The sequence below is a fragment of the Corythoichthys intestinalis genome, chromosome 7, assembly GCF_030265065.1.
Source record: "Corythoichthys intestinalis isolate RoL2023-P3 chromosome 7, ASM3026506v1, whole genome shotgun sequence".
In the NCBI taxonomy this organism is placed as follows: domain Eukaryota; kingdom Metazoa; phylum Chordata; class Actinopteri; order Syngnathiformes; family Syngnathidae; genus Corythoichthys; species Corythoichthys intestinalis.
In genome coordinates, this window is record NC_080401.1 from 5,180,815 (window position 1) to 5,205,432 (window position 24,618).

The window sequence follows — 24,618 nt, forward strand, 5'->3', positions numbered from 1 at the left end:
TATGGTTATTTCAAAGTACACACTCCGTTGACTGGTTATCAATGTGACAAAATGGCCGATAAGTGATAGCGGCCGCCCTGATCGCCGCACAGTGAGCGTTATGCATCTAGCTAATTGATATGTGATATCTATAGTACCGGCAATGTCATTGGTTACCCACGGAAAAGGGCGGTGTTTTGGTGGTTGAAATAAGTAACGATCATTTCATTCAGCTGCCAAAGTACTTGCGGCTCTGTCAAACATTTGATTACAAGTAAGTAGTTTTCCCTGTAGTTTGCCCCCATTTTAACCTTTATCATTTCCTCGCCGTGTTGTCATTGCTCAGAATTGTTTTATATGATACTGCATGATTTGAATCCCTGATGCTGCGTGCATGTCTGGGCAAGCCCCTTTGAGGCTGCACAGGTTACACACTCTCATTTCGATCTATATAACGGATGAAACAATTCAAAATATTGGAAAATGACTTAAGGGCCTCTTTAAAATGTATACAGTGGTCAAGTGCATCTAGACGAGAGATCGATATTGATCAATAAATGCTATAATTTCTGAATTATTCATTTTGTGCTGAGTGCGTTTAACCCTTCAAACCCTGGGCTTATTTTGTCCGATTTTACATTCCTTTGATGTCGCCTTTGTAGATCAAAGAAAAGCAGGTTGGGTCCCGTTTTATCATGACACCATAACCTTCATGCCCAAACTGTTGTTTTCCACACTGACCAATAATAATCAACATTTTTGACCCCCCCAAAAATCCCAAATTCGTTTTTGTCGTAATTTGTAATATTAATGTCCCATTGACAACCAAACATGCTCAATATACCGATTTTGAAGCTTGATAACAGTTATTCAACTTGTTCGAATTAAAATTTGGACTGAATAGTATTATATTTGATAATTCAATAGAAACCGAAGGTATGGTTATACACATATTTGTCCTTTCTACATACTATGGGCACAAAAAAGCACAAAATAAATAAATAAATAAATATATATATATATTTGGCCTAATATGAGTGCAAAAATTAGCTCATCACTTCTTCGCCACCCTAAAACGTCTGCCACTCTCCTGCTAAGTTTAATTCCAGTCTTTGACATTGTATTCATAGTCAAACTATAAGCAAAAATATTGCTATACAGTATGTCATGACTGAGTAAAACAAGTTATTGATATGAATAGGCCTGAATGGTACTGGAAAAAACTATCATTGCGATTTTTGGGTTTGCGATATTAAAACTAGAAGAATTTTGCCAGATAACTTGAATAGCTCTGTTTGGGATAGGGCTGAACGATATTGGAAAAAACTGACATTGTGACTTTTTGTGGGTTTGTGGTAGATTGCGATATTAAAACTAGAAGAATTTAAATAGATATGTTTTGGAAGACTTTAGTTGACTCACCATGACCAAATTGTATTAATATGATACTGTTTATTCCAGGCTAAGAGGGTTAATTGTGCATGATGAAGATTACTGCATTTAAAAGGCAGATGTGGGTAGTAACGCGTTACATTTGAGTAACTTTTTGAAAAAAATGTACTTCTAAGAGTAGTTTCAGTGTGCCATACTTTTACTTGAGTAGATTCGTGAAGAAGATACGCTACTCGTACTCCAGTACTTTGGGTTACACTAGAGTTGTTGTTGCTACATTTGAGCTCCTTATTCTACATATTGTCTTTATTTTTGTCAGAGATGCCAGCAGTAGCTCCACCAGTTTCATAGATGAGATGTCACAACATTAATCACATGACTAGATTGTACTAAACCGACTCAAGCTTGCCATTCTTCTATCACGCCAGCCTGTTCAATCACATGTCGTCTTTAAAGCACCGTAAAAAAATAAGTATTTGCTGTATGTGCTGATAAAAAATACTGTATTAAAAAAAAATCAAACATTGTACATAGTTATTCACAATGTAACTCATGACTTGAGTATTCTTTTCACCAAAGACTTTTTACCTGTACTTGAGTACATTTTTTTGAATGACTACTTTTACTTATGTAATATTTTGAATTAACACTTCTACTCTTTCTTGAGTACAATTTTTGGCTATTCTACCCACCTCTGATATGAGGGATCAGAGATATTGGACTGTGCCAGTGATTTCTGTTAGTCTTTCGCAGACACTTTAGGGTTCTTTTTTACCTATAAATATTCTACTCTGAACTCTTGGCGTCATCTTTGGTGGACGGTCACTCCTTGGGAGAGAAGCAACAGTGCCAAACTCTCCATTTGTAGACCAATTCTGTGACTGTCGATTGATGAACACCAAAACTTTTAGAGATGGTTTTGTATCCTCTCCCAGCTTTATACAAATTAACAATCCTTGATAGCAGGTCTTCAGACAGCTCTGTTGACCGAGCCATGATGCACAACAGACAATCCCTTCGAGCAAAATGCACTCAGCCACGGTCAAAAACTGTTTTGCCCTACTCTACCAACCTCTGTGTCATTATTAGCTGTCATTTTAAGTGTACCGGGGTTGATCCAGGTTAGTGGAAAGAAACTTTTGACAGCCTCTAGTGGCAAGAAGTAAAATTACAATAATAACACTAATCAGGAATATGGCTCATACAAATTTTACCTGTTATAAAAATATCTTTTTCTGTTCATTTAATTGCTTTTTGTTGTTGCTTTTTTTTTTATTGCTTTACATCTTTAATATACAAAATTTCCCTGGAAAACTCAATTTTAAAATCATATATAAAAAAGTCAGGGGCACTTTTTGGCCATGTTACCAGGTGTGTATTTTATAGTGGGTAGGGCAGCTTTGAACCACTCATTAGTGATTGGGCACACACCTGACTGACACGCACTCACTAGCTCTGTTCCAATTCATTGGCAGCACCCTGTGAAGGGTCTGTTTGGAGGGAGTTGACCCCACAATGTGCTACTCTAATCCATTAAATCAAAAATCATCCTTGAGCCATTTTGTAACAATTTCAAAGGTTTTGAAAGGATACTCCTGACTGTCTGGGGGGGAGAGGGGGCATGCTATGGGTTGGTGCACTATATATTTCCTCTGGGATGCAAGTGATGCAGTTTTGTCCTTGAAATATATCACATATTAACAAAACAGTTGTAAATAAACTGTTAAAGTTAATGTTTTTTTCCTCCAGACATGGTTCACTCCCACAATTACCTCGTTGTTCTTGGCATCCTTGCTAGCTGGTTTCCAGAAGTCTGTGGGCTCTTTGAATGGCTGAGGCAGAGTGAGCTTCCTCCAACAGCAGAGCTGCCTCCTCCACCTGGAGATTTATCTCCAGCAATTCTGGTCAAGGATGTGCAGTTTGAGATATCAACTGCTGATGAGAAGTTCCTTGCTGAGGCCAAGCGGATGGAGCTAAGTCTTTTAGACCGCTGCCACCACAGAGTAAGTGGAAGTAACTCTACTACAATCTTGCTCAATTCTTAAAAGTTCACAGCCTTTTTTGTTATTTCTTAATAACATGGTTTCCAATGTCCTCCCTGTTGTAATTATTCAAATAATGGTGCATTCACATTAATGTTGGTGTTTCAACACATTGTGCTCTGTAGGTGGTTGCTCAGTTAAAGGCGAGCTGCGAAAGACTGTCAGAGGAGGAGCTGGCAAAGCTTGGCGTGGCACTGTTCAACTGCCAGGCACAAATTGAGGGTCGAAAAACTTATCAATGTACAGAGCAGATGGTAGCCTTTCAGATTTTACACTACTATGAATAAATAAATCATGTAATTATTCATATGAACCTGACAGGATTATCTCCTTCTTTCCCCCCAGAGTATAAAAGAATGCACAGCAAACATGGACTCTGACACATGGAATGCCTATCATATAGTAAGCAACAGAGCTCGCGCCGTGTGCTACGCAACTCGCCAGCAGCTCTTCCGACGCAGGGCAGAAGACACAGTGAACACACTTATTTCGGCCACTTCCAGCCAACTGTCTGCCATGGAAGACCTGAAGGTATTTTTTTTCTCTTCGTTGTTTGTGGCCATAATTTTTTACCACGGATATTAATGTATGAACCAGTGTTGTCACAGATTACTTGAAAAGTAATTTATTTACTGATTACGCCTCAAAAAAGAAATCTATTTACTTTACTGATTACTTTATTATCAATTTAACTAAGTTACGTTAAAAGTAATTCATTAGTTACTTATGACCAGTTTTTCTCCCTTTGCGGCCTCAATATAAGAATTACAAGAGAAAAATGTCTAGTGTCTAATGTGATGTGTAATCTTCGAGTTAGCGGGGGTTTAATTAGCCAATGGAGTTGATTTCAACCACCATTGACTCACGCTAGCTTAGCCACTCCGGAGGCCTAAAATTAACAAATAACTGACAAACTGCATGGAATTTTTTTCAAATCAACTCCCAACAACTAATTAAACCCCAGCTAACTCGAAGATTAATGTAAAAAATTCGGAACTTCCCCTTTAAAATAAAGACCATTAAATATAGCAATTATTAACAGTTGTAAAGCAATGAAATAAACAATAAAAATGAACGAAATGAACAAGAATCCTTCAAAGTATTTCATAATAGGTCCAGATTATTTTTCGAACAGATCATGTGACAATAGCACCTTAGAGACTGTCCTTTGCTTTGCCAAAACTACAGCTGAGATGGCAAGATGGATAGTTAGAATTTCTTTAAACCTAAGCTTTCAAAAGCTTCAACAACAACTGAGTTTGTACCGAGGAAAATGCAGCCGTTTTTGGTATCTCTCCTGACTTTTATTTTTCGCATCCTGACGAGGTAGCTAGGCTATGTTGTGTTGGCCAGAGTGACGAGGTAGCTAGGCTATGTTGTGTTGGCCAGAGTGACGAGGTAGCTAGGCTATGTTGTGTTGGCCAGAGAGACTCGGCGGCAGCGCTCAAACAGCATGGTAAGACACGTGACCCGCGCCCCCGATTAGAAAGCATGACATGTGATGTCACTCCCAAACTCGAGCAAATTTCTATTCGAAGTTCTCTACGTACATGGCTACAGTATTCTTCATTCTACATACATTATGAGGCAATAACTAAATAGTAACGCACAGGCACTAAGGAAACTAACTTAATCAGATTAATCGTTTAGAAAATGAACGCATTAGATTGCTCGATACTGAAAGAAAGTAGTCACATTGGCACATCAGAGAACACTGGCATAAACCAATCGTTGAAATGACTGCACAGACCCTTCTTCACCCTCTTCAGGTCTTAAAAGGTTTTATGGTAGATTCGAGAAAGGTGGGAATTCGGGCTTATCCAACTTGGATGGTACCAGTTGCGACCTCAGAGCTTTCCAAGCGAATGTAAACGGCAAAGATGGCTGATCGCGACAAGTTGCTTTTTATTTTGGCCACCCAAAGATATTTTGACCTCCAGCAAACCCGCCTTCTCGTAAGCGATCACATACGGATAAATATATTTGTGTAAATTGTATTATTTCTGATAACTTCATGCAAAGAGATGGCAACATATCCTCACGCAAAGTCGGTAAATATCATATAGTGTTATGGGTATTTGTGTTGAATAACTAATTACAAATAGATACAGAAAATATATTTATATAATCATGTAATTTGTTTTACCACTGACGGTCTGCATTTCGACGGGCAGTGCCATTTTTCGAATGATGTCAGATTGAAGCAACTCGTGAAGTCGGAACTTTTTTTTTTTCCCCCCTGACTTCGCGACTAGGACCTCCCAGTTAGAGTGGCGTTCCAATGATAGTTTTCCTGGTCTGAAATTGGAAATCTCCGAATTTCTACCTTCCTCGAATGCAGCATTAGTCCTACTACCTTAACTATAAAGACTAACCCTAGCCTAAAATCATTTATAAGTGGGGAAAATGATTGACAATGACAATGAATTTCCTTGAATCCTCAGACATTTGAAAGATGCCTGTTGGATTACAATTTAGTTGAAACCATGCATGTCTACTTGCATGGCCCTGATTTAGTATTTTGTGATAGGATGGCCAGTTGGAGCTAAGAGAGATGACTGCAGCATCCCTGGAAAAGCTCATGAAGGGCTACAGTGCCCTGCACTCTCAGCAGGTCAAGTTATTTGAAGGCCAAGGTCAAATTGAAAGTTCGCTGTTGGACAATCTGGAGCATCTGTACCAGGAGAAAGCCCTCATTGCCTCTGGACAAGAATTGGTTGCCCAGCTCATCCAGGGAATTACGGATAAAATGGGTTAGAGCTTTTAGTTTTCAACAAAACACTAGCTCCACTAAGGCCATAGGTCAGGGGTGTCCAAATCGGTCCTCAAGGGCTACTCTGGGTCCTGGTTTTGTTCCTACAGATCGTACACAGAGTGTTTAACCAATAAGGTTTCTGCTAAAACAAGCAGGACCTGACTACAAGCAACTGATTACACTTGTAAGACACCAGATTGGTGCAAAGGTATGATCCTGTTTTGTTGGAAAGAAATCCAGCCCCCACTGCGGCCTGATGTGGAATAGTTTGGGGACCCCTGCCATACATTTTATTGCTACACATGCACTGGGTCATTTTTTTTTTTTTTTTTTTAATGGTGTGCCATTTCTATTCCCAGTATTTTCACTAAAGTTGGACATATTCTCATTGTGTATTATCAATTGACGTCTATTATAAATTCAAGGCTACAGGCTCCTATATTCTATTTTTCAAATTTAATTTAGTTCTGGTAAAAGGTTTTTCCTATGTCCCCAGTGTGTTTAATTCAAATTTGGTCTATAAAAATAACTAATAGGAGATTTTTTAAAAAATTGTATTTTTTTGTCCTGGATAATCTTTAATCGTGTTGCTTTTGAATTGTTGAGTTAATGTCCCTTTAAGAAAATTCCCCATTTATTAATGAAATCACTTCTGTGATAAAATCATACCAGTGGTGGGAAATTCGACTGTGTGATTTTTATAACTAAAAAAATCAGTTTTTGCAGTTTTATAAAGCACATTCTGTGTGGTTCATCATATCGTGTCCACTCTGTTACATCCAAATGGCACCCTATAAAAAAAATGACCCTACTTTGCATTTTAAATGTATCATAATGAACCATTTTTTTCTCAAGCAATTGTTAGTGAGAGTGTGCAGAATCAAGGCTCAGAAGTGCAGGACAGCCACAGAACAATCCTTCAAGACCTGGCCAATGTCAGACATGAAGCTAACAGCATCCATCAAAAAATTGGTATGAAAGTGGAAAAAAGCAAAACACACTACAGTTGCAAATACAGTATTGGTGTTGCCTGTTTTTTTTTTTTTTTTTTAATGTACAAACATTTGACTTCAGATGATGGCATGACAGAGTTTCTTCAGTACCAGGACCAGACATTGAAGTACTATTCTGATCTGATGAGCAAACTGGAGCGAATGAACAGCAGTCTGGGATTCATGCTGCACTCCCTTGATGAAATGCAGGGACAAATACAGGAGAAGCTTGATCTGATTGAGGGTTACCTTGGTTGGTCAGGTGACTTGCACCCTGTTATTTAGTTGTGCTCGGCCGCTTGAATGATTTATTCTATTTTTTTGGTTTCAATTTCTTGTGGTTCCAGGTTTGAGCGTTCCTACTATGTGGACATTTATTGCACACACAAGCTATTTTGTGCTTCTTGCTGTCCTCCAGTCATTTCTCCGTTGTGCAGTTTTCTCTCGTGTCGTGCTGCTATTCACAGTACCTCTGAATGCATTGGCAGAGGTCAACCAGCAGCCAGCGCTGGATCTCTCAAGTCTAAGCTTGTTAATTGTTATGCTCTCTTTAGGTATGAACTCAGCTTTGTGTACAAATGCATTGTGTTATATGTGGCAGGTTCTATTGTTCACTATCCCCCTCCACCCCCCCTTCCATTCATCAGGGCACTGGTTTGTGAGTCAGATGGGGGTTAAATTTCCGAGCAGAAGACGGCAGTTTGCTGCATTGCCATTTGTCCCATATGAATTAGTGGAGCAGCAGAAGTCATCGAACTCGTATCCACAATTCTCAACACCTCGAAAGTTAGTGTGAATGAAGTCTCGTAACAGAATTTTAGCTTATTGCAGGAAAATAAACTGTCCACATCGTATTCATTGTTTTGGTTTTTCCTCAGGGAAGAGCCCAGCTGCTATGAGCCGATCATGGTGAATGAAGATACCCTATCAGGTTTGAATCCTTTACAAAGTGTATAGGCTTCCACAGTCAAATAAGGTTTTCACTTTGTATCTAGTCATGTTGTGTCTGCAACCCCCCATAACAGGTCATCTTGGTATGTCTTCAGTATCTGATGGAAAACCTGCATCAGGTGGCGGTACACATCACAGCGCACTATCCCAGCCTGTTCTTTCACAAGTGAGTACATTGACAAAACATGTAAATAGCATCATAATAGACTTCATAACCTATTGACATGACACAGGAAACTGGGCCGATTCGTAGGGGGCCTATTTTCAAAAACTTCTAATTCAAATATTTTGAAAACCAAAGCTGCTACCGCACAAAAATTACTAAATGCAGATAATCACCAATATTTTCAGGATCAATAGCAATATTTAACATGTTTTTGCCCAAAATACCAACTTATTATTTTTTTCTTACTGCATGTCTTCAACAGCTAATAGATCACTCAATTTTCACATCAGAAACTTAATACTTGAGGTAACCATGCAGAATCAATTATAATATATACATAGATTACTAATAAATTCTATATACGATCACAACTTTTTATAGAATAGCCCTTTGTCATTATACTTTAAGTTCACTGTGGCGCCGCCTTACTACCACAAAGAGCTTTTTATGTTAAAATTCTTGTGAATAAATACTTAAATCCCTGAATTCTTGATAGATATGGACATAAAACAGTCTTGATTCTTGGTTAAAAGCAGGAAAAAAACAAACAAACAAACAAAAAAAAACAGGAAGTTTGAATTTACTTAAATCTGTCGAATTATGCTAGTCTTTTAGCTCTTTATGATAAGGGACTGCCACAATGGCTTTTTCTGTTCAAAATTCTTGGTAATAAATGCTTAAATCACTGAATTCTTTAGAGATATGGATGTAAAACTGTCTCGATTCTTTGTTAAGAGCAAAAAAACGGGCAGTTAAGCATCTATTTTAAATAAATATGCTGGACAATGACGCCAATGCCGTAGCGCTTTGCTTTCTCAATGATTTTTTTCACGTTTCAAAATGCATGCATGGTACGAAAAATATAATATATACCATCAATCCTCGAACAAATCACTCCTGAGACAAGCTTTCCTGTTTGTATGCGGTACAGCTTTCGTAGTTCTTTAAAAATCCAAGATTAAATCCGACATGAGTGTGTGCAGTTTTCGGCTATTACTAAATGAAGCTCGGCCCCCTATGAGAAGGCGTGACGCAAACAATGACGTGTCAGGTCAATAGGAATTTTGAAGTCTATGGCATCATGGTAATAACTTATTCAATTTTTAAGGCCATGAGGGGCATGATTCCTCAAAATACCAGAGGTGTTTTTGACGCTTTGAATGACTCAAGTGATGGGATTGTTTCAAGAAGTGCAAGAACTCCCCAATCAAGTACCAACAGGTCAGGCTCGGTTTTCCCACATACATGAGCTAAAATGATCAAATTTTGTGTTTCTAAATACAATTGCTGTGCATTTCAGTTCGCTATCAGGGCGTCAACTTTGCAACGCAATCACCAAAACCGGAAAGTCATGCAAGAAGAGTGTGAGGTTGGGGCAAGAGTACTGCAGATTCCATGAAAGCAGCCCTATCCCCTACTTACAATCTTTATAGGGCTTTCCTGGCAAGATGCATTGCTTTTTAAAACCACGAAGATTTGTTTTTATATTTTATTGATGAGTTTAATAAAATCACATCATGGAGCTTCAAAATATACACTTTGATTCGAATGACCTTTGAATGTGGTAGTGAACTGCTAAAAATGGATCTTATCTATACAGTGCAGATGTGGCATTCAGTCCAACACACTTGGAAATAAAATTCAGGTCCTTTAGTGTTCTTTGCAGCTGGGCAGGCACATATCCTCTCTGGTCTTCATCCCAGCAAGCAAAGTAATCGTAAACCTGAATTTTTTTGGTCCACTTTATTCCCGTTTTCACTTGCGAGCTGCGTCGTAGTTTGTAACAAACCAATCGCAAGTCTCCTTGAGAGCTGCAAGTGTGTAAAAAGTTGTGGTTTAAAAACTCACAATATAATTTTCTCATAGCCCTACCTTGTTTGAAGGGCGTGAAGTGGAAATCTGGTAGATAGCTGGATAGCTTTGCATTACAGGCTGTCTTCTTGAACTGACCATCTGATTTATGGGTATCATACTGTTGTCTCATGGTCAAGGAAATTAGAATATGGAAGTTGGAGGCTGTTCTGAGGAAAGGTTAGTGTGATAGGAGGAGGAATGATCCCATATAAGATGATGGTAACAAGAATAAAAGGTAAGAACCGAATCAATTCACGTGGATGTATTGAACCATTTCTGTTTTGCATGTTCGGAACATTTGCATGCCATTTCGGGTTGTATGCATTTTATGAGATTTTAGGAGAATTTTGGACATTTTAAGGCCTTAAATTCAAAAGATTTAAGACTTTTCAAAGACCAAATGTGAAGTAAGGTTGGCCAACCATGTTTTTGAATAATATTAATGGCTAAACAATAAGCATATATATATATATATTTTTTTTTAAAGCAACCCTTCCAGATTCTTTGTTTAACCCATAGCAACGCCCTTGACAACGAAAATGCTTTTCTTCGACAATTTTCGGAAATGACGTCACACAGAGAACTGCGAGGGAAGTCCGCCATAGAACAGTATTGTTGCATTGCTTCTCGGTAAGATGCCACGGCGGTGTGTGGCGATGTATTGTTCTCAATCTAAAGAAAAGTATGAGTGGCCAAAGGGCACGTAAATGGACATCTTTCGTTCGCACGAAGCGAATGAATTTTACGGCATCATCGAGTAGTGTTCTCTGCTACAAACACTTCGAAGATGCCTGCTTCCTCTACCAGTCTGCTTATGATCAAGGATTTGCCAAAAAGTGTGATTTTTGGATTGATGACTGTCAAAGCAGAGCTGCCAACTGTTGTGGAATGAACAGTAGAAGATAGCGACGTTAGCCGAAAGCTAACTCGTGGCAATCCCCGATCATAGTTGTATTCATTTTGCCTACACTTATACATTTGTCATAACTTTACTTTTATCCCAGGCAATAGTAGGTGGTTTATTTACCTGACATGTTTCAGCGAACACTTTCGCCTTCGTCAGAGGGTCCAAAGGCAGAGGTGTTCGCCGAAACATGTCAGGTAAATAAAAGCTAACGTCGCTAGCTTCTACTGTTCATTCCACAGCATGATAGGGGATTCGTCAAAACTTTTCTTTTATCCCAGGCAATAGTAGGTGGTTTATTTACCTGACATGCTTCAAATCATATAAATAATAACGGCCTATATTTTACCAATCTTGTAATCTCGATGGGTCTTGTCTACATTCCATGTCAGGTAGTCTGGGCATATTGTTTGCATCCTGATTAGCGTCTGGCTAATACATGTACGCTCAAACATAAAATTCCAACCTCATTTTCCTCCAATTCTTCAAAAACTTGGATCTCCTCACTTGCGCTTGATCTATCGCTTATATGTTTGAATTATTGTTTGAAGGGCTTTGTATGGCGGCCGTACCGAGCGCTGCCATCGCTGTTCTCTGTGTGACGTATCACTTCGTCCCCTTTCAGGCTCGAACTTCGGAAACGTGATTATTTTGTCAAATATACAAGATATAAATTTTTTTTCATGCTTTATTCGTTGGACAATGTTTAATTACATTAAGTGTGACCCTATTTGGCATTTTATGAAATTACTTAACATTTGGTCTTTAAGAACTAGTGGATACCCTGAAAAAAATCAGATGTCACTGCAACGCGTTAGGGCCTCTGTGTTAATCTCGGACAAAAAACTTGGTAAATTACATTTGTCATGTTCGGGTTGTTGCTGCTAAGGATTCAAAGCTTAGTTTTTTTGTTTTTTTAGTCATAATAAGATGTTATGTTTTTATGTTGTAATTTTAGGAACTAATTTATTTGACACTTATTTACACAAGTTATATTGCTTACATAAAAAAAAAAAAAAAAAAATTAAAGCATTTGAAGTACTCAACTGCCTTTTTCGGACAGAAAACTAACCAAATCAAGCACTTCAAAAACTGAACTGAAATTACACTTTAGTGTACCGTTACTCCCCTATTATCCATGAATATTTTCAGGATGTGCCACCCTGCTGACTGCCAGCTGCAACACATCTGACCCCTGAAAAAAATGACACCTGTTACATGATTTTAAAACTTTAAGCTCAACAAATAATTAAAAATGACTTTTACCTACTACAAAAACACGTCAGGAAATTGTCCTGCACTTTCCTCATTATGAACACTATGTAACTGCCAAGAAACTGGCCTGCTGGATCCAACACAGCAAGACTAGGATTCCATTAGTTAACTACGTTATGTATTGTTTGCAATTGTTTATATTTGGTGTACCTAGTTTAAGATGCACCTTTACTGTTATGTGAATAACTGCAGAGGAATGATGGGAAGAAGCGCGTTTGCAAGTTTTAAATAGCGCTGTTATGACATGAGATAATAGAAACGTTGCATGCATTTAAGGATACAACCACTTCACCTTTAAAGTCAAGTGCTTGCACCACTGCGTCTGCTGCTTCTTTGATTGATACTTCATCTTCCTCGCCGACTGAAGTCGATAGATGAAACAATTTAATTTCTACTATTCTGAGTTCACTGTTTCAATGTGAAGGACTCACCAGAAAGGATGATGGGTTCAACCTCTGGATATTCCCTCAAAACCCAGAGGAAGAGACGAGCCAAATCCAAAGAGTAAATAAACTGCCTTTTGGGGGTACCTGAACCCCAAACAACCAAGGGCTTTCCTTCTTCTGCGGAGCGCAAAGAAAAGTCAGTCAAAAAAAAAAAAAAAATTACATGGATTACTTTCTGAAAATATTTCCAAAATTAATTTGTTGTGATTCGACTCCTGTAAAGTTTCCACACACAAGCACTACATTTGAGAATGATTTTTTTTTTTGATGAATCAAATCTGCTTAATTTTTATCACTATGGCATCCTTACACTGGAATCTTTTCAGTGATTTTTTTTTTTTCCAAGCAAAATCTATGTATAAAACAATTATTGAAGTAATGACTCGGGTGTAAAAAGTGTTAATTGAATACACCCACGCATGGAAGAAAGGGTATTTTATTGACGTCACGCATACTTGCATTTGACTGGCCTCAAATACCACTGGCTTTTCAAAATGTTTGCCAAAACTTATAATTGCCATTTCCAAAAGTAGAGGCTTTTATGTTTTTCTCCACAATTACACATCAGGGGGGGAAAAAAAAAAGTTTTCTCCAATTTATCAAACAAGAATATTTGCGGTAGTATGTGCGTGAGGGCCTATCCTTTGGTTGCCGGGCTCCAAGGTGTTACATTTTATATACAGTATATATTTTGTCTCAGTCTTGTCTTGCCCTGACTGGCCATTTAGCATGTTTTTTTCCCCAATTACTGTATAAGCAGCACAAAAAATTAATGTATAAGTCTTATATTAAACGAGTTGTTTGCAACTGATGGCCCTCTGGCTTAGTGTTTACAAAGCTGACAAAACATGAACCAACTATAACACTCATTTTGCACTTACAATCCAAACCACAAACAATGGCTATAACTAGACACTATTGCTTCGTGGAAACGTGAGTGTAAAAAAATTAAAAACCTCAATAAAGCAGTGTTTAACCCCTCAAATCCTCAAAAGGGAACTCTAGTGAAATAAGTTGGTTCTGTTTTTGTTTTTTAATGTTAGTAACTCATCTATGATATAAAACCTTTGGAAAAATAACTGTCAAAAATTGTATTTCTATGCAAATCGGACAGGAGAGCTCGCTGGGGAAGCAGCTGGACAATGACCGCTGAACAAATGGGCCGACGTCGAAGGAGCGTGTGGCTGCCAAATGGTCAACACAAATATGGCAAAATAATGCTTTACGGCGAAGTCGTAAACAGAGAGACTCAGTAGAGGTGGGTGGCTGCAGTTGTTGTGCTGCTAACATGTGCAGCTAATGTGTATGAGGAGAGCTTTTTACATCCCCATCCATGATCAAATGTAAGTAGTCCTTTATTTAAAGAAAGTTTGTAGTGTTTACTTTGTAATCGCTGCATTCGCGGACATTTTCAACTCAAAATTGCAATTTCTGATCGGTTGGAAAATCTGACAGATCACCGGACACATGAGCAGAATAAGCCGAGTAAAGTGCTCTCCCGACAGGGGGATGTGCGACAAGCTGCTGGTGTTGTGCCGAAAAATAGCCGCCCCGGGTGCATGTCAGCCACAAAATGCAAGCCACCTACATATTAAAATGATCCCAGTATTTGACATATTACAAAACAATGTTTACTCACTTCCTCGTAAGTCCCATGGTCCCACAGTAGTAGGGCTTGTTTTGGCCAATATCCACCGGTGAATGGGAATCTTTTGAAACCCCAAAAAGGCACACACGCCTCTCCCTCGTACAGCAAGATTTTTCTGCAGCCGTTTGGCTGGCGTGATGCGAAAAATAAACGTATTAATCCGCAAAATCAGCTGAATCCTTATTCCTTCTCATACAACAGTACAGCTGTATAGTGAAGAGGACTCCTTCCTCCGTACACGTCACAACGCCCTCTTTCTCAACTCGAGACTGTTGCCGGAAGTCACTCATTTTCATGGCGCGGGATTCAAAAAACTAAATAAATATAGCGATTGCTTCCACACACATCCAAGCGGTCCATTTGATTCAGGAGCATAAAATATTGCGTGTATTATGAAATAAACATGCTTTTTCGTGTCACAGGCACTTTAACGCCTCAGCAAAATACCATTTCAACCTAGTAAGAGATTTTTTTTTTTAATGAGTTGACACTGTCCTCTGTTGGTTAGTGGAATAATCTCTGTTGTAATGTGACGAAACGAAGCACAGCAAATAATAATTGCCCTTACGGCCTGAAAGGAATGTAGCCTGTTTTTCATGCGTAACATATTTACGGCGGCACCATTTCACATCACAGTGTAAATAACAATGACATCTTACATCAAAATAAAGTTTTTAAATTATATAAAGAATTACTTTCATTGATAGATGAGTTGCTAACAATAAAATACAGCATACGTACCAACATGTCATTTTGATCAGGGTTTCTTTTAACACCTAAATTTAAAAATGTAACTTACTTTTGGCAATGTATGTTTTGTGAATTAGGCCCGGCAGTACATGTCCATCTTCAATACTGAAGTTGTCATGGGGTCCAAACACATTAGTGGGGATGACAGCTGTGTAGCAGCGTCTATGCTGCTGGAAATAGGCCCTGTGCAGCAACAATGCAGTTTATTACAGTACAATTGCGTACATGGAAACATTAACTTATATCAGTGAAAAGTCCCTAGCAAGCAATTATTAATTAGCAATGACAAAAATTGTTTGAAAACAGCCAAATGCAGAAAACACTGATAAAACCCTTAAAATCGGTTCCTATAAAAGTGTGACAAGTGTCTAATGGATATTATCAGTCAGACTTGAAAAAAAAAAAAGGGGGGGGGGGGAGGGGGGGCACTGCATTGACAGGCAGTTTAATTGATCTTTGACTCCAATTACTTGAATATGAGTTATTCCAAGGACAAATGGTCATGAAATTACAAAAAGTGTTTGTAAACAAAAGATTTTAAGCTCTGCTGAGCTAACCTCCCGTGCCGGTAACCAGTGACCAGCCGATGTGGGGCGGCAGCCCGGGAATGTCCGGCCGAGGATGATCAGGACTCGCCTGGCACGCCCAGACTTTACGCAACAACAGCTATGTTGCTAGTTAGTGTCCTTTTTTTTTTTTTTAAATTGCCTGAGGCAATTTTAAAGTCCTTGTTCTTTTCTTGTTCCATCTTTAAAGTACCAAAAAATAAAAATGTAGCGAGCAATGTGACAATTAATTTAACTAATTACCGTACTTTCTGCAGGAAGTAAATTAATGTGAGGAATCACCATTTCTGAGAGTAACGTGTCATATATTACTTTTTCGAGTAACAACCTCTGACACTGGTTACAAGACATGAAGGAAGTCGAATGATCTACCTGTTCTGAACATCTAACATTCTTTTAGCATAAGCGTAGCCAAAGTTGGACTCGTGAGGTGGGCCGTTATGGATCTGTGAGGGGAAAAAAAACATTCTGGTTGAATTGACACTGCATTGTTCAAGTGGCAGAGTTGTTCAGAATGAAATGCAGGTTACCTGGGTTGGAAGGCACAGTAAAACAATACCTGATAAAATATGTCAATATACTGTGTACAGTGTTGAAGTCAGAAGTTTACATACACTGCTAAAACACGCATTTCATTTTTTGTTTCACTGTCAAGTCAAATCAGACTACACCTATCCTGCTTCAGGTCAGGATGAGCTGAATTATTTCATTCTGTTAAATGCCACAATGTTGAGAGAGAGAATTCCTAATAGACATTTATATTGTTTTCTTCAAATTTTGGTTTCATCTGACCATAACACATTATCCCAGTCCTCTTCTGGATCATCCAAATGCTCTCTAGCGAACCGCAGACGGGCCTGAACGTGTACTTTCTTCAGCAGGGGGACACGTCAGGCAGTGCAGGATTTAAGTCCCTGGCGGCGCATTGTGTTACTGATAGTAGCCTTTGTTACTGTGGTCCCAGCTCTCTGTAGGTCATTCACTAGGTCCCCCCGTGTGGTTCTGCGATTTTTGCTCACCATTCTTGTTATCATTTTGACGCCACGGGGTGAGATCTTGCATGGAGCCCCAGATTGAGGGAGATTATCAGTGGTCTTGTATGTCTTCCATTTTCTAATAATTGCTCCCACAATTGATTTCTTTACACCAAGCTGGATTCAGTCTTCCCAGCCTGGTGCAGGTTTACAATTTTGTCTCTGGTGTCCTTCGGCAGCTCTTTGTTCTTGGTCATAGTGGAGTTTGGAGTGTGACTGACTGATATTGTGGACAGGTGTCTTTTATACCGATAATGAGTTAAAACAGGTGCCATTAATACAGGTAACGAGTGGAGCCAGCCTCGTTAAACCTAATTAGAAGTTAGACGTCTTTGACAGCCAGAAATCTTGCTTGTTTGTAGGTAACCAAATACTTATTTTCCCCTCTAATTTGGAAATAAATTCTTTAAAAATCAAACAATGGGATTTTCTCCCCCCCCCCCCCCCCCCCACATTCTGTCTGTCATGGTTGAGGTTTAACCATGTTGACAATTGCATGCCTCTCTAATCTTTTCAAGTAGGAGAACTTGCACAATTGGTGGTTGATTAAATACTTATTTGCCCCACTGTAGCTGCTAAGAGAGCTGTAGCAATTAAGTGTGCCCCGCCTCACTTTACAAATAGTAAAGATTGTTCTCAGCACTTTTATACAAAATTTCTTCAGATCAGTAAGAAGTAAGCACACAAACATTATGCATTAAAATGCATGTTTATATGATGGCATTGTTGTTTTTGCTTGTTAGCAAAATAAAATAAAAAAAAGTTAAAAAAAAAATGACTTGAATTTTTTGTTTCAGAGCATTAAATGTATTGAATCTAGGGCTGCAGCTATCGATTATTTTAGTAGTCTATTAATCGATTAACTAGTTCGAGTAATCGGATGACGAACATGAGAAATTAAAAAACCTGAGCTGAACTACAAACGGTCTTAAAAAAAAAAAAAGGACCTAGCGAAAATGCTGTAAAACAGTTTTTTTTTTTTTTTTTTTTTTACAATGCTCTTAAATGGTTCAGACACATATTTCAACAAAAAACGGCTAAATATACCTACTAACTAAATTTCAAATGCATAAAAAAAAAAAAAAAAAAACATTAGCGCAAACAAAAAATTGGCTTATGGTGGTCTTAACATGAAGCAGCTGGCATGACAAATGAAGCGGACTAAAGGGCAGTGTATCCACTCAAATCAATAAAACTAAATGCAAACACTTTCATTAAACGAATACTCGAAGCAGCAAAATCTAATTCGAATATTTTTTTCTAATCGAATACTCGGGTTAATCGATTAATTGTTGCAGCACTAATTGAATCGAATCGAAAATCGTGTCCCTCGTATCGAAAATCGTACCGAACCGTGACTTAACTGTATCGTTGCATCCCTAGTAATTTCGGTACAGACAGTACTGACAGACCTGAAACTGGAGAGAATAAAGCTTGATTTTACTACAGGAAACTTCTGGCTTCAACTGTATGTAGCCGATCAGGTTTCTAGAAATAAAAACACGACTAAGTCTAACCCTTACCATAGTCTCATTAATGGGATAGGTTGTCTTGTCAGGAAATATGCAGGTGGATAGACAGGAAACAACCTTGACAACACCGACTTCATGTGCAGCCTGGAGTACATTATCATTGATGTGGATATTGTTTCTCTGTAAAGAAAACACACGACAATACGTTGTTGTTTTCTGACAAATTTGTGACAGGCAGAAACTACGTACAGTGAAGGTGCAGTTTTAAGTATTTATACCCAGAAGTCCAGGTTACACTTTAAATTCTTGAAAAGCCCGCCAACCATGGCAGCCAGGTGAATAACATGGGTTGGCCGGTGTTTTCTAAACACATCCTGTGTCTCTGTCATGCTCCTAAAAGATCGAAACAAAACATATACTGAGATTAATGGCATTCCTCTTGGCAACAATACAAAAATGAGTTGGTTGAATCCAAGGGCGTAGGTTTGTTCTGAACATTGGTAGGGACGGAACTGCATAACCTGCATGTACACGTTTTGCTGGGGACGGGACATTCATAATGATCAATGCAAAATATATCTGTATTGACTTATGTGTAACTTTTATGTGTATCGGTTCAGCCTACACCGTTCAATTCAAACCTTTGTTTTCAAAAACTGCAAAAAAAAAATTCCAGAAAAATGTCTGTATTTTATTAACAAATTTAAATTGCATTATTTGTACATAAATTATATTAACATGCACAATACATACAAGCTTGTTAATCATCTCTTAACTATTCAGGAATTCAAGAAAATAAAAATGTGTCTTAAGACCACTCAACATTGTCTAAATAAAGAAATTAAATATAACTTCTTTGTCAGAGAATAACAAAAATAAATAAAAATGGAGGTAAAACACTACAAGAAAAAATATGAAAGCTCCTTCGCAAGCTGGTTTAAGACGACACAGATAAAAAACAAATTGTGGGAAGGGGGTAAACCTTGGTTTACTGCATTTCTCACAGTTAATTTAACGTTAACAGTAGAAAACACATACAGGAGGACACTTCTCCCGAAGCAGCTTCCTACTCGAGTTTTGCAGGTCAAGTTCACACAGTTTAATGTTATGCTAACTCTGATGCAGATTGCACTTACAGTAGGAAAATTAGTTGTGTGTTCCCCACTTACACAACATTGACGTCTTTTTACATTTCTTACAGTGCCTGGCTAATGGTTCGAATATCCCTAATATCTCTAATATCTAACGTGTGTGTGGGGGAGTGAGTATATCGGGCGGGGGGGTGTCAAGTCATCAGCCAATTAAATGTGCGTTTAGGAGGGGAAAAAAATGGACCGGCACATTCAGCAAGTGGAAACAGGTACATGTAAGTATGAACATAATGAAAATAATAATTGACTTAATAACATTAGGCACAATTCTATCCTTACGACTAGAGCTGCAGCTATGGAATATTTTAATAATCGAGTATTCTACTGAAAATACAATCGATGAATCAAATAATCGGATAAAACATTGTTAAAGGTAAAAGCAATTATTAATACATGAGAAAACAAGACGCTACACCTAATATTGACCCATTTTTAGACAATGTCTTTTAAATGTACATTGTTGAAAACGGCCAACAATTGCATCTCAGATGTGACTACAAAAATAAAACAACAAATTCACTGCTTTCACTCAAAAAACTTAAGTTCTCATATATAAAAAGAACAAAAAACTTAATTCTTACCTAAAAATGTCATTACGCTTAATAAACACTTAAAAGTAGGGCTGCAGCTGTCGATTATTTTTGTAGTCGATTAATCGATGAACTAGTTACTTGGAATAATTGGATAAGGAACATAAAAAAATTAAAATACCTGATCTGAGTCTCAAACGGTATTAAAAAATAAATAAATGAGGATCAATGTACAACAAAAGAACAATTTGCCAGCTTACATAGCAAAAGTCAGCTAGCTTAAATGCTATAAAATGCTAACATTATTTATTTATTTGTTGTTTATTTATTTACAATGCTCTTAACAAATGTTTCGGACACATATTCCCACAAAAAACGGCTAAATATACCTATAAACTAAATTATGAAAAAACATTAGTTCAAACAAAAACTTGGCTTATGTTGGTCTTAACAGGGAGCAGCTGGATTCAGCCTTGTGAAATGAGGCAGACTAGAAGGCAGTGTATCCACCCAAACCAATAAAACTAAATGCAAACACTTTCCAAACAAACCATTACAACACCACTTTAATTAAACGAATACTCGAAGGAGCAAAATTTAATTCGAATCTTTTTTTCTAATCGATTTAATCGATTAATCGTTGCAGCACTACTTACAACATATGGAAAAACAATCTGAATGGCCTATATAACCTAGGTCATTATAGTGTATAACACTAAAAGTTGATGGGGACAACTTTAGCATCCTGAAAGTTGGTAGTGTTTTGTCCCTACCGTCCCTATGCAAACCTACGCCCTTGGTTGAATGCGTGCCCACGTGAGGTCAGCATCTTTGGAGGAGAGGAAAATCCACTCTTCCCCTTCGTAGCCATTCCTTTCCTCTTTGACCACATGTTGTATGGCCTTTCCCACTAAGCCTGAGCCTCCAGTCACCAACACCCTCATCGGACCACACTGACAGCTGTACTTGAAAAACATAAAAAGTGCACAGTTAGCCAGAAAAAGACCAACTTTTAAAGTGCCTGTGACACGAAAAAGCATGTTTATTTTATAATACACACGGTATTTTATGCTCCTGAATGAAATAGACCGCTTGGATGTGTGTGGAAGCGATCGCTATATTTATTTAGTTTTTTTAATCCCGCGCCATGAAAATGACTGATTTCCGGCAACAGTCTGGAGTTGAGAAAGAGGGCGCTGTGACGTGTACGGAGGAAGGAGTCCTCTTCACTATACAGCCGTACTGTTGTATGAGAAGGACTAAGGATTCAGCTGATTTTGCAGATTAATACGTTTATTTTTCGCATCAGCACCAACCAAACGGCTGCAGAAAAATCTTGCTGTACGAGGGAGAAGCGTGTGCGCCTTTTTGGGATTTCAAAAGTTTCCCATTCACCGTTGGATATTGGCCAAAACAAGCCCTCCTACTGTGGGACCATGGGACTTACGAGGAAGTGAGTAAACATCGTGTTTTGTATTATGTCAAATACTGGGATCAATTTAATATGTTGCATTTTATGGCTGACATGCTCCTTGTCCCCTCGGCTGACGAACGGCAGCTTGTCGCACATCCCCTCGCCAGGAGAGCACTATACTCGGCTTACTGCCCTCTTTATGTGCCCGGTGTTCGGTCAAATTTTCCGACCAATCAGAAATTGCAACTTTGTGTTAAAAATAGCCACGAATACAGCGATTACAAAGTAAACACTACAAACTTTCTTTAAAGGACTACTTATGTTTAATCATGGATGGTCATGTATAAAGCTCTCCTCATACACATTAGCTTCACATGTTAGCTGCACAACAACTGCAGCCGCCCTCCTCCACTTTATGACTTCGCCGTGTAGTAAAGCATTATTTTGCCATATTCGTGTTGACCATTTGGTAGCGACACGCTCCCCCGACGTCAGCCAGTTTGTTCAGCGGTCATTGTCCAGCTGCTTCCCCGGCGAGCTCTCCTGTCCTTAGTAGCAGGGGAATGAGCTGTAAATTGCTCTCCGCCGGGCGGGTTGGCGATCGGCGAAGACAATTGACAACTCAGTCGTCATGTGAAAAGATCCGGGCTAGGTATGTGTGACTTTCCGCTCGAAGACTTTGAAACATCACTCGATTTGGGTTAGCATGTCGGCTAGCTGTCACGCCTCTTGTTTATATTCTCCAAAGCCGGGGAAGGGAAATGACATAAGCACGATTTAGGTGGCATAAAATATTGTTCGGGAGGTGCGACAGTAAAGGTGAAGTCGACAGTTTTGACCATTATGGACTAATTTTGCTATGTCGTACTGAACAAATGCATTTTTATAATTTCATATTCCTTTTAGCACAAGACAGTTATTTGTCATGACCATGCCATTTATTTAGCTATTGGGGAAAATACTTGGATAAAAAGAATATCCTGTAAAAATATTGGAGTAGAGAGACTGAAACAATGACATTTTGCAGCTCTCTTTGTTGCGTTTTCCTCGTTGTGAATAATTCCCCCTCAATGGGCTGCTTACAAAATCAGATGAAATCGTGACTCCGCTGACGTCATCCACCTGTTGGAGATGCTAGAGCCCTATAATAGTAGGCGTGGCTAACAAGCAGATTAAAAAACTAATTTCTCGTCATCTACGCTTTGGTAAATTGTTGTATATAGTCGAATTGTCTCAAAATATGATTCTAATTCACATAATAATGCTATTTAAGACTTTTTTTTCTCCTGTCGTACGCACTTTAAATCGCGTGGTATCGGAGGGAGTAGGCTATTCGATTTACAGGTGAGTAATTGACGTTGGATACGGACTTTATGTTGACTGCTTTTGCATATTTTAACAACTTGAATGACTGTATTATGCAGATGAATAAAAACAAAGTTGTGCAGCACTATGCTTAGGCGATTAGGGTATACCAAGGTGGTAACTTCAAGAAAAGTCGATGCCAGCTAATTCTTCGGCATTTTAGCAAGCATGTGACAACATAATGTAGAACATGTACCTCCGTATGGGGACTCGTATCGCTTGACTCTTCGGCAACAAGAACGTTTTCCATACGCCAACTTTGTCAATCGTAGATTACAAAGTCGGTCGACTGGGTGCTGGTTGTTTCCTTAGATATCATATATATACGGCTAGATATGAAATGGTTGAGTCCGCGGCGTAAGTAGGCGGCGGCCATCTTGCGTGGGATTTCTCTGGTAAACTCCACCGCAGCGGACGTAAGGTTTTCTCTACTAATATAGTCTTAACTCATTGAATTATTTTAGACATGGTTGGACTTACAACAAACTTTATTAACGTGGATATGATTCAAGATGGATTTTGAGACACTATTCTTGTGTAAGCCCTAAAATAACTGCATGTATGACATTTATAACAGACCAATTCATTTGAATTTTGCTTTGAAATTGAACAACCTAAAGATATTCAAAAGTACACGCCCACAATTTTATGTTTATCGAATAGCACCGACGCAAGAAGGCCGACGTGTGACGACAAACGTTCCCATTGGCTCACAGCGCGCAATTGACATCTAGCCGTATATATGTCATGTCTGGCAGCAATGCAGTAAGCTACATATAAAAATTGCGACAGCGTCTAAACTACTAACACGTCCGCCTGCAGCTTCAAAATAAAATTAAGACTTGACACTATTAACGTCAGGAGTTTACAGTAAATACAACAATACTGCGGTTGAAAATACACAGTGTGATTTTGAAGTTTTCAAAGCAGAGAACAGATTTTTACTTTATTTTTTTAAAATTGTACGTCAGGGGGGTCCAAACATTTTTCCGAAAGTCGCTTTCAGAATAATCAAAGGATGCAGGGGGCCAGCTTGAAATCCTTATATCATTATATTTAATTTGTATTATACTGAATCAGTTTTGAAAGTGGAGGAAAGATTAACGAAGTTAGGATAGCTCATATGAAATATCAAGCCATATTTGTATTAAAATGATGGGCAGAAATTGGTGCATTTTTAATAGTTTTTATGATAATAAGTAAATAACCTTCTTAATATGTATAACACATGACACTCAGACTCATGAGGACTATCACTGGACTCATCCATCAATTTAAATTCTTCAGTTTCCCACTTTGATTTCAACATGTTGTAAAGTTTTGACCCCTCAACTAATGGAGAGGCACTGTTTTAGGTGATTAGCGCCATTCAGTGTTGAAGCTGGGAAGTGAAACAGAATGTAGGCCGAACATAAGTTTCTAGTGTGGGCCATGTTCAACGATATTTTCATAATTTGCTGCGGAACAATATATAGTCTTTCACTCGTTGCACTTGGCATTTTTAACATCATGATAATAAAGCAAAACACACTACAAATTATTCAAAAGCTGTATAATATTAAGCCGGGGCCGGATGTATGGGGGGGCCAGGGTGGGCACGGCCCACCCAGACATGAGTCGTGCCCACCCAATCAAAATGACGGTGTTCTGTTATGTATAAAAGATAGATGGGTTTTGTGATTGAATACCTGAGTTTCTTTTACATCTTATAAGCATCATCTAGTGGACGCCTTAATTTACTGCATCTCATGCGCACTTTATTTGAATGAAACTGCAACACGGAAGGGACGTTGTTCAGTAGAGAATCAGATGACGACGGCCGCAGTCAGTTCGCACCGTCTGTGTGACCACTTTGCCTTGAATTTGAAGTTGCATCGCCGGTATTTCTTGTTTAAATGTGTTTAAAAACGTAAATATGTGAACTGCGTGTAC

At 38.5% G+C, this 24,618-nt stretch overlaps 2 protein-coding genes across 8 annotated transcripts; one reads left to right on the forward strand and one right to left on the reverse strand.

The window, feature by feature from the left end:
* Positions 1-110: 110 nt before the first annotated feature.
* On the forward strand, positions 111-9,817 carry bmb (brambleberry). Of its 3 annotated transcripts, none has more exons than XM_057842196.1 (13): positions 111-253; positions 3,121-3,374; positions 3,539-3,667; positions 3,759-3,944; positions 5,944-6,166; positions 7,024-7,140; positions 7,243-7,422; positions 7,508-7,714; positions 7,808-7,946; positions 8,039-8,091; positions 8,207-8,277; positions 9,386-9,498; positions 9,578-9,817. In XM_057842196.1, the coding sequence occupies exons 2-13, from the start codon at positions 3,123-3,125 to the stop codon at positions 9,708-9,710; spliced, it is 1,803 nt and encodes a 600-aa protein (XP_057698179.1). In that variant the 5' UTR covers positions 111-253; positions 3,121-3,122; the 3' UTR covers positions 9,711-9,817. The 3 variants fall into 3 exon arrangements, with proteins under 3 accessions (XP_057698179.1, XP_057698178.1, XP_057698177.1); XM_057842195.1 differs by having other exon boundaries at positions 7,243-7,413; positions 8,186-8,277; XM_057842194.1 differs by having other exon boundaries at positions 8,186-8,277; positions 9,578-9,816.
* LOC130919458 (GDP-L-fucose synthase) lies at positions 5,951-23,024 on the reverse strand. Of its 5 annotated transcripts, none has more exons than XM_057842197.1 (10): positions 22,883-23,024; positions 20,724-20,872; positions 18,505-18,619; positions 18,278-18,406; positions 16,093-16,166; positions 15,204-15,337; positions 12,742-12,873; positions 12,603-12,671; positions 10,150-10,293; positions 5,951-10,088 (listed from the first exon to the last, which is right to left on the reverse strand). In XM_057842197.1, exons 1-10 carry the CDS (start codon positions 22,934-22,936, stop codon positions 10,033-10,035), a joined length of 1,056 nt encoding a protein of 351 aa, XP_057698180.1. In that variant the 5' UTR covers positions 22,937-23,024; the 3' UTR covers positions 5,951-10,032. The 5 variants fall into 5 exon arrangements, with proteins under 5 accessions (XP_057698180.1, XP_057698181.1, XP_057698182.1 ...); XM_057842198.1 differs by having other exon boundaries at positions 10,150-10,249; positions 12,592-12,671; XM_057842199.1 differs by having other exon boundaries at positions 20,724-20,867; positions 22,883-23,019.
* Between the last annotated feature and the right edge of the window lie 1,594 nt (positions 23,025-24,618).

Coding starts and splice junctions, on each gene's coding strand:
- bmb (XM_057842194.1), top strand. CDS start 3,123: ATGGTTCACTCCCACAATTACCTCGTTGTTCTTGGCATCCTTGCTAGC. Junction 3,945..5,943: donor CTGCCATGGAAGACCTGAAG/GTATTTTTTTTC, acceptor ATTTTGTGATAG/GATGGCCAGTTGGAGCTAAG. Junction 6,167..7,023: donor GGGAATTACGGATAAAATGG/GTTAGAGCTTTT, acceptor TTTTTTCTCAAG/CAATTGTTAGTGAGAGTGTG.
- LOC130919458 (XM_057842197.1), bottom strand. CDS start 22,936: ATGGAAAACGTTCTTGTTGCCGAAGAGTCAAGCGATACGAGTCCCCAT. Junction 12,874..15,203: donor CAAAACATACATTGCCAAAA/GTAAGTTACATT, acceptor TGCGCTCCGCAG/AAGAAGGAAAGCCCTTGGTT. Junction 12,672..12,741: donor TGAACCCATCATCCTTTCTG/GTGAGTCCTTCA, acceptor TATCGACTTCAG/TCGGCGAGGAAGATGAAGTA.